The sequence below is a fragment of the Pongo pygmaeus genome, chromosome 5 (assembly GCF_028885625.2).
Source record: "Pongo pygmaeus isolate AG05252 chromosome 5, NHGRI_mPonPyg2-v2.0_pri, whole genome shotgun sequence".
NCBI lineage: Eukaryota > Metazoa > Chordata > Mammalia > Primates > Hominidae > Pongo > Pongo pygmaeus.
The window spans coordinates 129,851,522-129,867,534 of NC_072378.2; the positions used below are offsets into that span (position 1 = coordinate 129,851,522).

General features: G+C 37.4%; 1 protein-coding gene across 4 annotated transcripts in view; it reads right to left on the reverse strand.

Annotated features, from left to right (window-relative positions):
• Positions 1 to 7,718: 7,718 nt before the first annotated feature.
• ARHGAP18 (Rho GTPase activating protein 18) overlaps positions 7,719 to 16,013 on the reverse strand; it is a 136,892-nt gene continuing 128,597 nt past the window's right edge. For 2 of the 4 annotated variants that reach the window (XM_054491240.2, XM_063666571.1), the window contains exons 13-15: positions 14,560 to 14,684; positions 10,690 to 10,751; positions 7,719 to 9,227 (exon numbers count right to left, since the gene is read on the reverse strand). In XM_054491240.2, the coding sequence (XP_054347215.1) occupies positions 9,136 to 9,227; positions 10,690 to 10,751; positions 14,560 to 14,684 (279 nt within the window). In that variant the 3' untranslated portion in view covers positions 7,719 to 9,135. Of the gene's footprint in view, positions 10,752 to 14,559; positions 14,685 to 16,013 lie in introns of all 4 variants that reach the window. The other 2 variants (XM_063666569.1, XM_063666570.1) reach the window with 1 other exon arrangement.

A 16,013-nucleotide genomic window follows, 5' to 3' on the forward strand; every position in this document is an offset into this window, starting at 1 on the left:
CTAACTGGGTGAAGCCCACCACAGCTCGGCAAAGCCAACGTAGCCAGCCTGCCTCTCTAGATTCCTCCTCTCTGGGCAGGGCATCTCTGACAGAAAGGCAGTAGCCCTATAAAACTCTCACCCCCATGGGACAGAGCACCTGGGGGAAGGGGCAGCTGTGGGTGCAGCTTCAGCAGACTTAAACATTCCTGCCTGCCAGCTCTGGAGAGAGCAGTGGATCTCCCAGCACAGCACTCGAGCTCTGTTAAGGGACAGACTGCCTCCTCAAGTGGGTCTCTGACTCCTGTACCCCCTGACTGGGAGACACCTCCCAGCAGGGGTTGACAGACACCTCATACAAGAGATCTCTGGCTGGCATCTGGCAGGTGCCCCTCTGGGATGAAGCTTCCAGAGGAAGGAACAGGCAGCAATCTCTGCTGTTCTGTAGCCTCTTCTGGTGATACCCAGGCAAACAGGGTCTGGAATGGACCTCCAGAAAACAGCAGACGACCTGCAGCAGAGGGGCCTGACTGTTAGAAGGAAAACTAACTAACAGAAAGGAATAGCATCAACATCAACAAAAAGGACGTTCACACAAAAACCCCATCCGAAGGCCACCAACATCAAAGACCAAAGGTAGATAAATCCATGAGGATGAGAAAAAAAAGCGCAAAAAGGCTGAAAATTCCAAAAACCAGAACACCTCTTCTCCTCCAAAGGATCACAACTCCTCACCAACAAGGGAACAAAACTGGATGGAGAATGAGTTTGATGAATTGACAGAAGTAGGCTTCAGAAGGTGTGTAATCAAAGACTCCTCCAATCTAAAGGAGCATGTTTTAACCCCACGCAAGGAAGCAAGAACCTTGAAAAAAAGTTAGAGGAATTGCTAACTAGAATAACCAACTTAGAGAAGAATATAAATGACCTGATGGAGCTGAAAAACACAGCACAAGAACTTCATGAAGCATACACAATTATCAATAGCAGAATCGATCAAGTGGAAGAAAGGATATCAGAGATTGAAGATCAACTTAATGAAATAAAGAGTGAAGACAAGATTAGAGAAAAAAGAATGAAAAGAAACAAACAAAGCCTCTAAGAAATATGGGACTATGTGAAAAGACCAAAAAGACCAAACCTACATTTGACTGGTATACCTGAAAGGGATGGGGAGAATGGAACCAAGTTGGAAAACACAGTTCAAGATATTATCCAGCAGAACTTCCCCAGCCTAGCAAGGCAGGCCAACATTCAAATTCAGAAAATACAGAGAACACCACAAAGATACTCCTCAAGCAGAGCAACCCAAAACACATAATTGTCAGACTCACCAGGGTTGAAATGAAGGAAAAAATGTTAAGGGCAGCCAGAGAGAAAGGTTGGGTTACCCACAAAGAGAAGCCCATCAGACTAACAGCAGATCTCTCTGCAGAAACCCTACAAGCCAGAAGAGAGTGGGGGCCAATATTCAACATTATTAAAGAAAAGAATTTTCAACCCAGAATTTCATATCCAGCCAAACTAAACTTCATAAGTGAAGGAGAAATAAAATCCTTTACAGACGAGCAAATGCTGAGAGATTTTGTCACCACCAGGCCGGCCTTACAAGAGCTCCTGAATATGGAAAGGAAAAACTGGTACCAGCCACTGCAAAACATACCAAATTTTAATGACCATTGACACTATGAAGAAACTGCATCAATGAATGGGCAGAATAATCAGCTAGCATCATAATGACAGGATCAAATTCACACATAACAATATTAACCTTAAATGTAAACAGGCTAAATTCCCCAATTAAAAGACACAGACTCGCAAATTGGATAAAGAGTCAAGACCCATCAGTGTGCTGTATTCAGGAGACCCATTGCACACGCAAAGACACACATAGGCTCAAAACAAAGGGATGGAGGAATATTTACCAAGCAAATGGAAAGCAAAAAAAAAAAAAAAAAAAAAAAAAAAAAAGCGGGGGTTGCAATCCTAGTCTCTGATAAAACAAACCAACAAAGATTTAAATAAATGCAAAGAAGGGCATTACATAATGGTAAAGGGATCAATTCAACAAGAAGAGCTAACTATCCTAAATATATATGTACACAATACAGGACCACCCAGATTCATAAAGCAAGTTCTTAGATACCTACCAATAGACTTAAGACTCCGACACAATAATATTGGGAGACTTTAACACCCCACTGTCAATATGAGATCAATGAGACAGAAAATTAACAAGGACATTCAGGACTCGAACTCAGCTCTGGACCAAGTGGACCTAATAGACATCTACAGAACTCTCCACCCTAAATCAACAGAATATACATTCTTCTCAGCACTACATTGCACTTATTCTAAAATTGACCACATAATTGGAAATAAGACCCTTCTCAGCAAATGCAAAATAACTGAAATCATAACCAATAGTCTCTCAGAATACAGTGCAATCAAATTAGAACTCAGGATTAAGAAACTCACTCAAAACCGCACAACTACATGGAAACTGAACAATCTGCTCCTGAATGACTACTGGGCAAATAACAAAATTAAAGCAGAAATAAATAAGTTATTTGAAATCAATGAGAACAATGACACTACATACCAGAATCTCTGGGACACAGCTAAAGCAGTGATTAGAGGGAAATTTATAGCACTAAATGCCCACTGGAGAAAACAGGAGAAATCTAAAATTGACACCCTAACATCACAATTAAAAGAACTAGAGAAGCAAGAGCAAACAAATTCAAAAGCTAGCAGAAGACAAGAAATAACTAAGATCAGAGCAGAACTGAAGGAGATAGAGACATGAAAAACTCTTCAAAAATCAATGAATCCGGGAGCTGGTTTTTTTGAAAAGATTAACAAAATAGACAGACCACTAGCAGATTACCAAAGAAAAAAATAGACACAATAAAAAATGATGAAGGGGATATCACCACTCATTCCACAGAAATACAAACTACCATCAGAGAATACTATAAACACCTCTACACAAACTAGAAAATCTAGAAGAAATGGATAAATTCCTGAACACATACACCCTCCCAAGATTAAACGAGGAAGAAGTCGAATCCCTGAATAGACCAATAACAAGTTCTGAAATTGACACAGTAATTAATAGCCTACCAACCAAAAAAAGCTCAGTACCAGACGGATTCACAGCCAAATTCTAAAAGAGCTACAAAGAGGACCTGGTACTATTCCTTCTGAAACTATTCCAAACAATAGAAAAAGAGGGACTCCTCCCTAACTCATTTTATGAGGCTAGCATCATCCTAATACCAAAACCTCGCAGAGACACAACAATAAAATAAAATTTCAGGCCAATATCCCTGATGAACATCGATGTGAAAGTCCTCAATAAAATACTGGCAAACTGAATCCAGCAGCACATCAAAAAGCTTATCCACCACGATCAAGTTGGCTTCATCCCTGGGATGCAAGTCTGCTTCAACATACGCAAATCAATAAACATAATCCATCACATAAACAGAACCAATGACAAAATCCACATGATTATCACAATAGATTCGGAAAAGGCCTTTGATAAAATTCAACACACCTTCATGCTAAAAACTCTCAATAAACTAGGTATTGATGGAACATATCTCAAAATAATAAGAGCCATTTATGACAAACCCACAGCCAATATCATATTTAATAGGCAAAAGCTGGAAGCATTCCCTTTGAAAACCAGCATAAGACAAGTATGTCCTCTCTCACCACTCCTATTCAACATAATATTGGAAGTTCTGGCCAGGGCAATCAGGCAAGAGAAAGAAATAAAGGGTATTTAAATAGGAAGAGAGGAAATCAAATTGTCTCTGTTTGCAGATGACATGATTGTATATTTAGAAAACCCCATCATCTCAGCCCAAAATATCCTTAAGCTGATAAGCCACTTCAACAGTCTCAGGATACAAAATCAGTGTGCAAAAATCACAAGCATTCCTATACACCAATAATAGACAAACAGAGAGCCAAATCATGAGTGAACTCCCATTCACAATTGCTATAAACAGAATAAAATACCTAGGAATACAACTTACAAGGGATATGAAGGACCTCATCAAGGACAACTTCAAACCACTGCTCAAGGAAATAAGAGAGGACACAAACAAATGGAAAAACATCCCATGCTCACGGATAGGAAGAATCAATATCGTGAAAATGGCCATACTGCCCAAAGTAATTTATAGATTCAATGTTATCCCCATCAAGCTATCATTGACTTTCTTCACAGAATTAGAAAAAACTACTTTAAATTTCGTATGAAACCAACAAAGAGTGCGTATAGCCAAGACAATCCTAAGCAAAAAGAACAAAGCTGGAGGCGTCATGCTACCTGACTTCAAACTGTACTACAAGTCTACAGTAACCAAAACAGCATGGTACTGGTACCAAAACAGATATATAGACCAATGAAACAGAACAGAGGCATCAGAAATAACGCCACACATCTACAACCATCTGATCTTTGACAAACCTGACAAAAACAAGCAATGGGGAAAGGGTTCCTTATTTAATAGGGTTGGGAAAACTGGCTAGCCATATGCAGAAAACTGAAACTGGACGCCTACCTTACACCTTACACAAAAATTAACTTGATGGATTAAAGACTTAAACATAAGATCTAAAACCATAAAAATCGTAGAGGAAAGCCTAGGCAATACCATTCAGGACATAGGCATGGGTGAAGACTTCATGACTAAAACACCAAAAGCAATGGCAATAAAAGCCAAAATTGACAAATGGGATCTAATTAAACTAAAGAGCTTCTGTACAGCAAAAGAAACTTCCATCAGAGTAAACAGACAACCTACAGAATGGGAGAAAATGTTTGCAGTCTACCCATCTGACAAAGGGCTAACATCCAGAATCTTCAAGGAACTTAAACAAATTTACAAGAAAAATCAACCCCATCAAAAAGTGGGTGAAGGATATGGACACTTCTCAAAAGAAGACATTTATGCAGCCAACAAACATGAAAAAAAGCTCATCATCACTGGTCATTAGAGAAACGCAAATCAAAACCACAATGAGATACCATCTCATGCCAGTTAGAATGGTGATCATTAAGAAGTCAGGGAACAACAGATGCTAGAGAGGATGTGGAGAAATAGGAACACTTTACACTGTTGGTGGGAGTATAAATTAGTTCAACCATTGTGGAAGACAGTGTGATGATTCCTCAAGGATCTGGAACCAGAAATACCATTTGACCCAGCAATCCCATTACTGGCTATATGCCCAAAGGATTATAAACCATTCTACTATAAAGACACATGCACACATGTGTTTACTGCAGCACTGTTCACAATAGCAAAGACTTGGAACCAACACAAATGCCCATCAATGACAGACTGGATAAAGAAAATGTGGCACTTATACACCATGGAATACTATGCAGCCATAAAAAAGGATGAGTTCATGTCCTTTGCAAGGACATGGATAAAGCTGAAAACCATCATTCTCAGCAAACTAACACAAGAACAGAAAACCAAACACCACATGTTCTCACCCATAAGTGGGAGTTGAATAACGAGAACACATGGAGACAGGGAGTGGAACATCACACACCAGCGCCTGTCAGAGGTTCGGGGGCTAGGGGAGGGATAGTATTAGGAGAAATACCTAATGTATATGACAGGTTGATGGGTGCAGCAAAACACCATGGCACATGTATACCTGTGTAACAAACCTGCACATTCTGCACATGTATCCCAGAACTTAAACTATATTTAAAAAAAAAAAAGTTAATTATGCCTTCTTATCTTAGACATCCCTTCACTTACTTTCCCGGTTCACTGCCTTCCTTCTTGTCATAATCCTTCTGCTTGAAATGGACGTTGTCAAAAGCCTAATTTCAGCTTAGAAAAATGTCCTCTTCTACCGTTCTTCCCATTCAATGGATTAAGGATAAAAGCAGACAAACAGATTGAACATAGAAACTGTGAAATTATTTACAATTTCAGAATCGGTAATCAAAGCAAGAGCTCCACAGTGTTCTTACCTAATTGCCTTGCAGATGCCTGGCACTGAGTCTTAGCAACTTCCCTATGAACTCAGGTTCATTTTAAAAACTTCCCGTAGTTTCGATTCAAAGGAATGCCTGACCAATACTGCCACCTACTGATGAGTAGGTGAGAAACCAGGACAATCAGATGGAGAGTGCAAACCAGTTTAACGAAAACGACAGACAATAATGAAAAATTCCTTGAAGTCGGTAAAATAATCTGCCTTTCCCAAAGAGTACTAGTAAGGAATGTACATCGAATCCTACAGCAGCATTAAGCAAAGATTGTGTAAGTGCAAAGAATTAGAATGACCTCTGATATAGTCTGGCTCTGTGTCCCCACCCGAATCTTATATTGAATTGTAATCTGAATTGTAATCCCCATATGTTGGGGGAGGGATCTTGTGGGAAGTGACTGAATCATGGGGGCAGTTCCCCGTGCTGTTCTCGTCATTGTGAGTTCTCACAAGATCTAATGGTTTTGTGAGGGGCTTTTCCCCCCTTCACCCTGCGCTTCTCATTCCTCTCCTTCCTGGCACCATGTGAAGGACATGTTTGCTTATCCTTCTGCCATGATTGTAAGTTTCCTGAGGCCTCCCCAGCTATGTAAGTCAATTAAACCTCTTTATAAATTACCCAGTCTCAGGTATTTCTTCATAGCAGTGTGAGAACAGATTAATGAAGCCTCGTTCAGAAAACAGCATCACCAACGTTAACAGGACAACCAGTCCTCCTTTAAGAGTTCAAATGTTTCAAACTCAAGGCAAATATATTTGTTTTTATTTTGCCTCATACACACACAGAAAAACAAATAAAAATCTAGCCTGAGATTTAAAACTCACTAAGGAAAAAAAATCACAGCAAAAGCAGTAGGTTAACATCAGGATATTTATAATCAAGGCTCAATGGTATCAAGTTTTTTTTCTCTTTAGAGCCAGGCATGGTGGCATGCACCTGTGGTCCTAACTACTTACAAGGCTGAAGCAGGAGGTTTGCTTGAGCCCCAGCGCTTGAGGCTGCAGTTAGCCGCGAATGCACTACTGTACTCCAATCTGGACAACAGAGCAAGACCTTGTCTCTAAAAAATTTAAGATTTTTTAAAGTCCATATTTTTTGGTTATTTAAATGTGATATTATTCAACATTGATGAACTTGGGTCGTGAGTTCTAAAAGGGATTCAAAATACAATGGCATTTTCACTTTTTAAAAATTAAGATACTTTTTCATGATCAAAAATATGTTGTGTCTCCCTCCTGAACCTCCTTTTCAGGTAGGTAGCAAACGTTCTGAAATTTAGTTGGCATATGCTTCAGACAAACTTTTACTTAAATAATTATCCTCACTGCTATCTTTTTTTTTTTGAAGTTGTATACTCCTAAAATGTTTTAAGCACTTAATTTTTCTTTTATGTTGTTAATTGTTTTCAACCCACTAATAAGTACCATTTTGCTAACTGGGAAATTAATACATATTGTCAAAGAAACAGACTAAACTGTATTTTGAAAATCCTAAAGAATAAAAATTTGTAAAAGGAAAAAAACTAAAGATGAAAACATATTTATATCTCCGACATCTTCCTACTTTAAAAATTACAAAGAAAATAGCAGAAATAAAATAGAGGTGACTTTTAATAACAAAAAGAGTCCATTTCTCAATATTAATAAAGAAAAAGCAAAAATACTCATAAACACATAGGATTAAAAGTAATGATTCCAAGAGAAGATAATTTAGAAAAAGGCATTTAATTACAAAATTTTCTTTTAAATAAAAAAGCAATGGCACGAATCACTACGAAATTATTTAAGTGATCATATCCACAGGCTGTTCTTGTAATTATATGCTAAAAATTTATGACTGTTCTCATTAACAGCATTCCCCCCCCTTCATTAGAGACATCAAGAGCTTCTGAGAATGTGTAATTTTTCCTAAAGTACTACTAAAAGTATCATAAACACCGTTTGTGCAGCATTCATTTACATCACCTTTTATTTACTACATTCTAAACTCATAAAATATTTAACATTTCTCTACTTCATTTCTCTTATTTACAGTACAGAGGCTCATCTCTTGTCACAATATGGTTTGTGCATTAAAATCCCTGGGAATAGTACTTTCGAGAACATTTTAATAAATTGACTCCAATTATTTAAAATGAGAACACAAACAAAAGCTTTTTCACCCAGAAGAATAATTCTTCCAGTAGACTTATTCAGGACTTAAAAAAAAAATCCCTGTTTAAGTAAAATACATTCTTCAACCATTACTGGATTATACTATCATGCATATTTATAATGCTAATATGACAACACGTAAAGCCAGCTATGACTTTTAAAATTCCATTTAGAAGAGTACAGTAGACAGAAAGTGCTTTGGCTTTCACTCTCTTGTTATCCATAATCCAGTTATTATTTCACATGGGCATATTTTATTTATTCTTAGTACATAAGTATTTAATGGTTCAGTAATAACTGGCAGCTTCTGACAGTCCTATTTTCTTGATCGCTGATACAGTTCTGTGAACATAAGTCAGATGAACTGAAAAAAAATGCAAATCACTTCCTGTGATACAGCAGGAAAAGGTGGAATGTTATTATTTGAGCAAATGATTCAAAGAGATGAATACTAATATTCTGTCGTGACAGGGATACTGTGAAATTAGGTATGTTTTAATGCGCTGTCTTCACAACTTGCCATACCTGGTATTTGTTATCTTTTTGGTCAAAAAGCAAACCTAACTGGGAAAGGGCAGATGTGAGGAGGTAATAGAGGTGAGAGAGCATATATAACAGTATATATGATTTTAGGAGAAAAGAGTGGGAAGAGAATATATTTTCACATATTTAAAAAAAACTATGTCACATCTGGACACATTTCACAGAGCATATGAAAACTGCCCATAAGCTAATTAAGCCTCTTTACTCTCACTCCAGAAATTTTTTTTCTAATAATAACATTAATAATAATTAATATAATTCTGGCAGCAGCATAAATCTATTACTTTTTAAGGCTTGAGAGAGTCATTTTTAAATAGTTGGGTACAACTGAATAATAAGAGTCCTGCCATTTCTTTTATTTACACTCTTGACTCAGCAAGAACTATGACAGAAGTCCACATGGTTATCTGCAGCTTGTTAAGTCTTCTACAACGGCTTTGACTTTATAACCCACTCAGCATTTGGGTTAAGCTGATATAAATCCTTCATATAAGTGTCATCATCAAGGCAGCGTTCCCCTGTTAAAATAGATGTTGTGTCAGTTTAATACAGCAGGTAGATTGGTACGCAATTTTAAACTTAACCTTAATTATTTAACTCTTAAGTCTTGGACTTCAAAATACTTATTCTACTTTGGGAGGCCGAGGTGGGCAGATTGATTGAGATCAGGAGTTTGAGGCCAGCCTGGGCAACATAATGAAACCCCGTCTCTACAAAAAATACAAAAATTAGCTAGGCATGGTGGCTTGCACCTGTAGTCCCAGCTACTCAGAGGGCTGAGGTGGAAGGATGGCTTGAGCTCAGGAGGTGGAGGTTGCAGTGAGCTGAGACTGCGCCACTGCACATCAGCCTGGGTGACAGAGGCAGACACTGTCTACAAAACAAAACAAATAAAAAACAAAAACAAAACTTCTCATTCTTTCCTGTTTCTCAAAATATTGTAAGAATTGGCCAACAATTGGAAAAATAAATTTGGTAGTCTTTCTCCAAATGAATAGGTTTCAAATTAATTTAGGAAGCTGAAAATACTTTGTATGATAGGCTTTTAATGGTTCCTTAAAAGCTTAATCATCTTATTAGGAGGGGCAATGGTTTTGAATCCACCTAAGAAACTACACTTAATTACCAAGATCTAAAAGTAAAATAAGAAATCAAATATATTAATATTTAAATAACCTTTACTGATAGAGTTAACAATTCCAGGTTTCTAGTGTCATGGCCTATTTAAATTTAAGAATAAACCTTCACATTCCTATATTTAACTTTTAATATTTACTAACATTTTTAATTCCCACAAAAACATTCTACAATATTGCAAAATTATTTTTAATTACTATTTTGAACTTAACATTATTTCATTTATTTCTTAATAATTTTACCCTTACCATTTCCAAGAGTCAAAAAAGAGAAAAAGATTATTTTAAATTTTTAAAAAGAGATGGGTAAGACTCACTGATAATTACAAAAGGGTAAAATATAAAACAGTCAAAATTAATTCATTCCATTTTTTAAATTACTAATGTGAATTTGAGTGTGTATGCATGTGTATAAAATTTAGCAGGAAATCAACTATGGCAAAAGTAAATCTGCTTTTACTAAAAATATCTAATACTGTACTATAATAAAGTGTTATCTTAGCCTTATATAAGCTCAGCTACTTCCTTTACTATGTGACATGAGTATATTAAAAAGAAGAGAGTTTTGAAAAACTTGCATCATTAACCATTCCAGGAGTTATTCTTACTGTATAGGGAACTTGCCTTTGCTGAAATTGAACATAGATGGGCATTTGTACAGGAGCTCAAACAGAGCCTGAAGAGAAAGGTCAAACCATTAAAGAAATCCACAATATTCAGCAACTTATCTAAAGCATGGTATATTTTACTTCTAATTTCCTGTTCTTCCTCCAAAGACATAAATAATAACCACTGGCAATATCAAAACAGCAAATGAAATTCAAAGAGAAAAAAACGTGCTTACCAATATTTCCTCCAATTTCATACAAAAAAACTTCTCCTTTCTTGAGAGTCTGGGCAATCCCACTATGAGGGACAAAACAAATGGATTAGTTGTATCATCAAACAGCTTGCAAGTAAATCACTTTAATGTGCTTGGGGAATTCTGGCTGGTATGGAAAATTCATAACTTAGATACACTGTGATTATCTACATGTTTGTATTTTCCCATCTGTTAAATGTACCCAATAGGTAATAAAAGTGTCACACCTGTAAATTAAAATAAACAAATGGAATTATACATCTGAAGGCAAAATAGTAAATCAGTATCTAAATTTGTAAAATTCAAAAGAAAAGTTAATGTAACATTTCAGCTGCCAATCAAATTATTAATATGATTATCCACTTTGTATACAAGCCAAAATGGTCCTCATAAAACTATTAAATGTTTCCACCTTAGTTTTCACATTATGCTTATTCAATAAGTATTTATCATGGGTTTGCTGTGCTGACAACTCCAGTAGTGTGCAAGATGCATGTAAAGAATAAGACATGCTTCTAGCTGGGTGTGAAGGCTCATGCCTGTAATCCCAGCACTTTGGGAGGCCAAAGCAGGTAGATGGCTTGAGCCCAGTCTGAGCAACATGGCAAAACCCCGTTTCTACCCAAAATACAAAAAATTTAGCCGTGCATGGTGGCGAGTGCCTGTGATCCTAGCTACTCGGGAGGCTGAGGTGGGAGGACTGCTTGAGCCCAGGAGATGGATGTTGCAGTGAGCTGAGACTGTGCCACTGCACTCCAGCCTGGGTGACAGAATGAGATCCTGTCTCCAAAAAGAAAAAGAATAAGCCATGCTCCTCTGTCAGTTGTGCAAATGAGGGCAGCACAGACCCTCAGAGTGGAAGCAAATTATGTCAGTATCTTTCTGTAAAAGAATTACCTGAGAAAACTGCTAAAAATTCAGATTGAGAGCTCTAAAAACTCAGATTTAACTGGTCTAGGATAAAGCCTAAGAAACTGCTTTTCAAATGCTCTATAGTGGATTCTGAAGCATGGCAAGGTTAGTGGACCACTGAGATAAGGCCCTGAAGACACACTCTCTGGAACTGAGACGAGAAAATCAGGTCTGACTTGTATTCAAGCCATTAGGAAGAGCATGGTACAGCAGCAGCACTCCTCACCACCCATGGAATGGCTCATCTGGTTCTCCTCCTTTCTCTCCCTGCCCTGTGTCAGGGCTCTCTGGGCCCTCACGCTATGTTCCACCTGCTGCACTGCATCTGATCCACTTTGTTTCCAATTACGGTGTAGTTTTATCTTTTAAATTAAATAATTTAATCATTATTATTTTTGTTTTTAATCTAGTACATAACACAATCAACTATGGGTCTAAAAAGAGTCGCTGTTTCTGTGAAAACCAAATTGAATGTTTCAGGAGACTTGATTTAAAGAAAAACATCTAGTTAGATATTGCTCTCAGACTGATTCTCAAGTACCTGTGTTCCACTTTAAAGAAACAGGAACTAGATTTCCTGGTATATTCAGATTTTTGCATAATGCTAATCAACAAATTCATCATTAAAGGCAACAATCCTTTACCAAAGAACGAATGAATGTGCGATTATACCTATTATTGTATGTCATTCATGTATCCATTGGCTTCAGTTGAGGAGGTGGGGGAGAAAGAGAATGGAAAGATATAGTTTCTACCTGCCCCAACACAGGTGGAATACAAATGGAAGAAGCACAGGAATGTGGCGGAAGAAATATATCAACATTTACTGAGAATTTCACTTACTATGTGGCCTAGACAGACAGTGCTATATGCTGCATGGTCATTTTCCTAGTTAATTACAATACTAGATGCTATTCCGGTCCATTCTTATAAATGAGGAACTTGATACTTAAAGAGATGATAAAAACTAGCTGAAGGTGAAACAGAAATAGCTTTGAAATCCAGATTGCATCCCCAAGCATAAGGAAAGGGGCTGAGGACTGGGGGCAGAAGTGAGGTAAATGGAGAAGTTTACCAGACTTCCATCTAGGTGGAGAAGGAATAGGAGGAAGAGCGGGAAGAAGATACCCTGCTCCGGGGGTAGCAAATGCTTATTTAATACAAACACAACAAGCAGAAAATCCAAATTTGTCAGAGGATAGTTGTCACAAGCTGGTGCTTTCTATAACAATATAACTATGATTGTTTTCATGCTATACCTTAAATATGAAAGTCACAGTTGAATGTGGGGTACAGCTTCATAGTCTCATATTATTAGCAAGTAGAGGAACAAAAGTACAGACTAAATTGAGCACTTGGGTCCTGAAAGTAAATGTAAATTAACTGTGTCTGGCTGGAAAGAGCTGCTTATATCTGAAGTCTCGCCAGGTCTTCAGGTACACGTTCTGGGAGAGAATGAAAGCATGGCTGGTGGGAAGAATGGCAAAAGTTAGTATCTACTAAGTCAAGGTAGGGAGCAGAGAGGATGTGGATTGACTTTGCAGAACCTGCAAGACGCTATAGGGAGCAAAGACATCTGAGATCTTCCAACTGCCCTCAGGACATAATCCCCAAAAACCCATCTACTCTGTCTCTGCACTAGTGGTTCCCAGATCTATGATGCTCTGTAGATCCTCCAGCCATTGTGGAGAATGGTTAAGGGACTACCTTTGGAGGGAAACCACAGACTTAGAATTCCAGCTCTACCACCTATGAAAAATGTGTGACCTTGTAAATCTCTGTTTTCTTATCAGTGAAGCAGATGTAATAATAGCACTTACTTCAGAGTGCTGTTCTGAGGGAAGTTTACGCTGGCTTATTGAAGCCTAGATATTACCAATAAGCCTCTCTCTCATTTCATCACCATCTGTTAGCTGCACAGATTTATCCTTTCTCCCAATTTATAAACCCTAAGGGAAGGTACTTTAAAATATATGTTTATATCTCCCCTTCCAATTATGGTACTAGAAGTATTTAATATGTTTCTGTTCTGTTTAAGGCCCTGTGCTTTAGCAGAAAGCTTGATTGAAGCCCCCAAATGTTAGAATGAGGAGATTAAATTCAATGAAAGACCAAGACAGAGTATTCGTAAACTGAGATGCCAATGCCCTGGATGTCCCTCTGTTTTTAAACATTTAGTTTATTTCAGTGACTGAAAGTGAGGCTAGAGGAGGCATGAAAACATGACTTCAGCTAAAAGAAAGAATTCAAATGGCAAAACCTGAAAATACAATATACTTGTTAGAATCTCTAAAATATAAGAAAAGACACTGCAAAGTGTTCTGGAAAGGGCATACTCTAATATAGTGAGAGGGATACTAGCAGCTTTCAAATGACTCTCCCTGCCCCATCAACCCCAAAATATAGATGAAGGGCCTGTTGTCCTTAATGAGGATGGTATGTTCTCCCTTTGAGACTTCAGCGCTCAAAGGCCTGGTTTTCCTCTTTCAATTCTTTATGGTTTGTTTTTAAATTTGACCATTTTGAAATCCATTATATTTCATAGAAAAAGTTGTGTCTTTTCTTTATTTTAATGCCACTGCATCCTAATTAGTAATTTTCCTTACAGCCTACAAACAGTAATTAACCTCCAATCAACATATCCTGGAAAGAATATTGAGTGGTCTCGCTTGGCAAGCCCATCACAGGCCCAGTGAAGGAACACTCAGAAATCCTGCTTGAATCAGGCTCAATCTGAACACAAGCCACATCAAATGAACTAAACTCATTCCAACAGTCTAATGGTTAAGTCTGCTGTTCTCTTCTGCTGGGAAGACAATATTTTTAAGCATTTCATACTACCCCACAATTTAAAAAAAAAAAAAAAAAAGAAGAAGCGAAGGCGAGAGAGAGAGCAAGTGACTTATGCCATGGAACAATTAACACAAAACAGGCCTCTACCTTTCTTGGCTGAGAAACCTGGCAAGTACATCACTGGCTTTTAGTTCTTCAGTTAGCTGTATTGCCATGGAAACTTTCGAAAGATGGGGAGCTTGCACTCGAATCACTCCCTGAGGAACGTCAGCCTGCAAAGCAATAATGACACTGGAACAAAGCTGGCAGCAGCTGGAACGTGTAACTCCACAATGCATTATATAGTAAGTATGCTTAACTACTACGCATTTTACTTCACTACATAAAAACCTTAACTACTGTATAATGTAATTTGCCAAATTACATCAAACCTCAAATATCCTCTTAATGGTGATAGGGGAACTTTATAATGCCTGTGCAGTAATGCTTAATTATTTTTAAAGATGTAAAGAATGACAGCAATAACCATTACTGCCATATTAAGCGCTGATTTCTGAGTATTATCTACTAGAGGGTGCTTCTTCATGTAGCAATTTATGAAATTGAATCAGAAAGAAGTTACTTTGTGTGCTATTGCAGTATGTGCATTTGAAAAATCTTCCAGGACATTCACAAAATTTCACAAAATTTTTTTGTCTCTGAATGTTTTATAAAAAGGAAACACACTTTTCTATTTATATTATGTCTGTCCCCCATTTGGTTAATGAGCTCATGCTTTTTGGCTATACACTTTGAACTTACGATGACCCCCTTCTAAATCTTTTGCCCATGGATGTGAAAAACATTTTATGGATTCGAGGATACCATTGAAAGTTTATGAGGTTTGTAATACCAAAATGTCAGCTATAGCATTAGAAATATCAGGCTTAATTAATTCCTAAATGGTTTTGCTAAAATAAATACTATTATTTATAACCATTATGACTTAGACCTTAGAATAAACAGCACGCACAAATCATGTTCAAAAGATAATGCTTTAAATAATACAAATACCCTGTTCAATTGAACCAAAATTTATTAAGCATCTACTGAGTACCAGATATTGTACTAGGTTTACTTACCCAGTAATAAATAAGAAACAAGTCCTTTACTGCATAATTTTGTGCCCACAATATCATGTCCTTTTTTTTTTTTTTAATGTACATGGTCTTGAATTGTTTTTTTAAAAAACAAACATCTCAGGAGTTTGAGACTAGCCTGGCCAGCATGGCGAAACCCTGTTTCTACTGAAAATACAAAAATTAGCTGGGTGTGGTGGCGCCCACCTGTAATCCCAGCTACTTGGGAGGCTGAGGTAGGAGAATTGCTTGAACCCAGGAGGCAGAGGTTGCAGTGAGCTGAGATGCACTCCAGCCTGGGAGACAGAGTGAGACTCCATCTCAAAAAATAAATAAATAAAAAAAAATAAAATAAAATAAACGTCGAGCAGAGATATACAACAGATGCCATTAATTTGATTTCTTTCAAAGTTCAACAAAAATAATATACCTTTAGAATCAGGCTCTGTAAAAATGTAGGTACCCTAAAAGATTTAATACTGC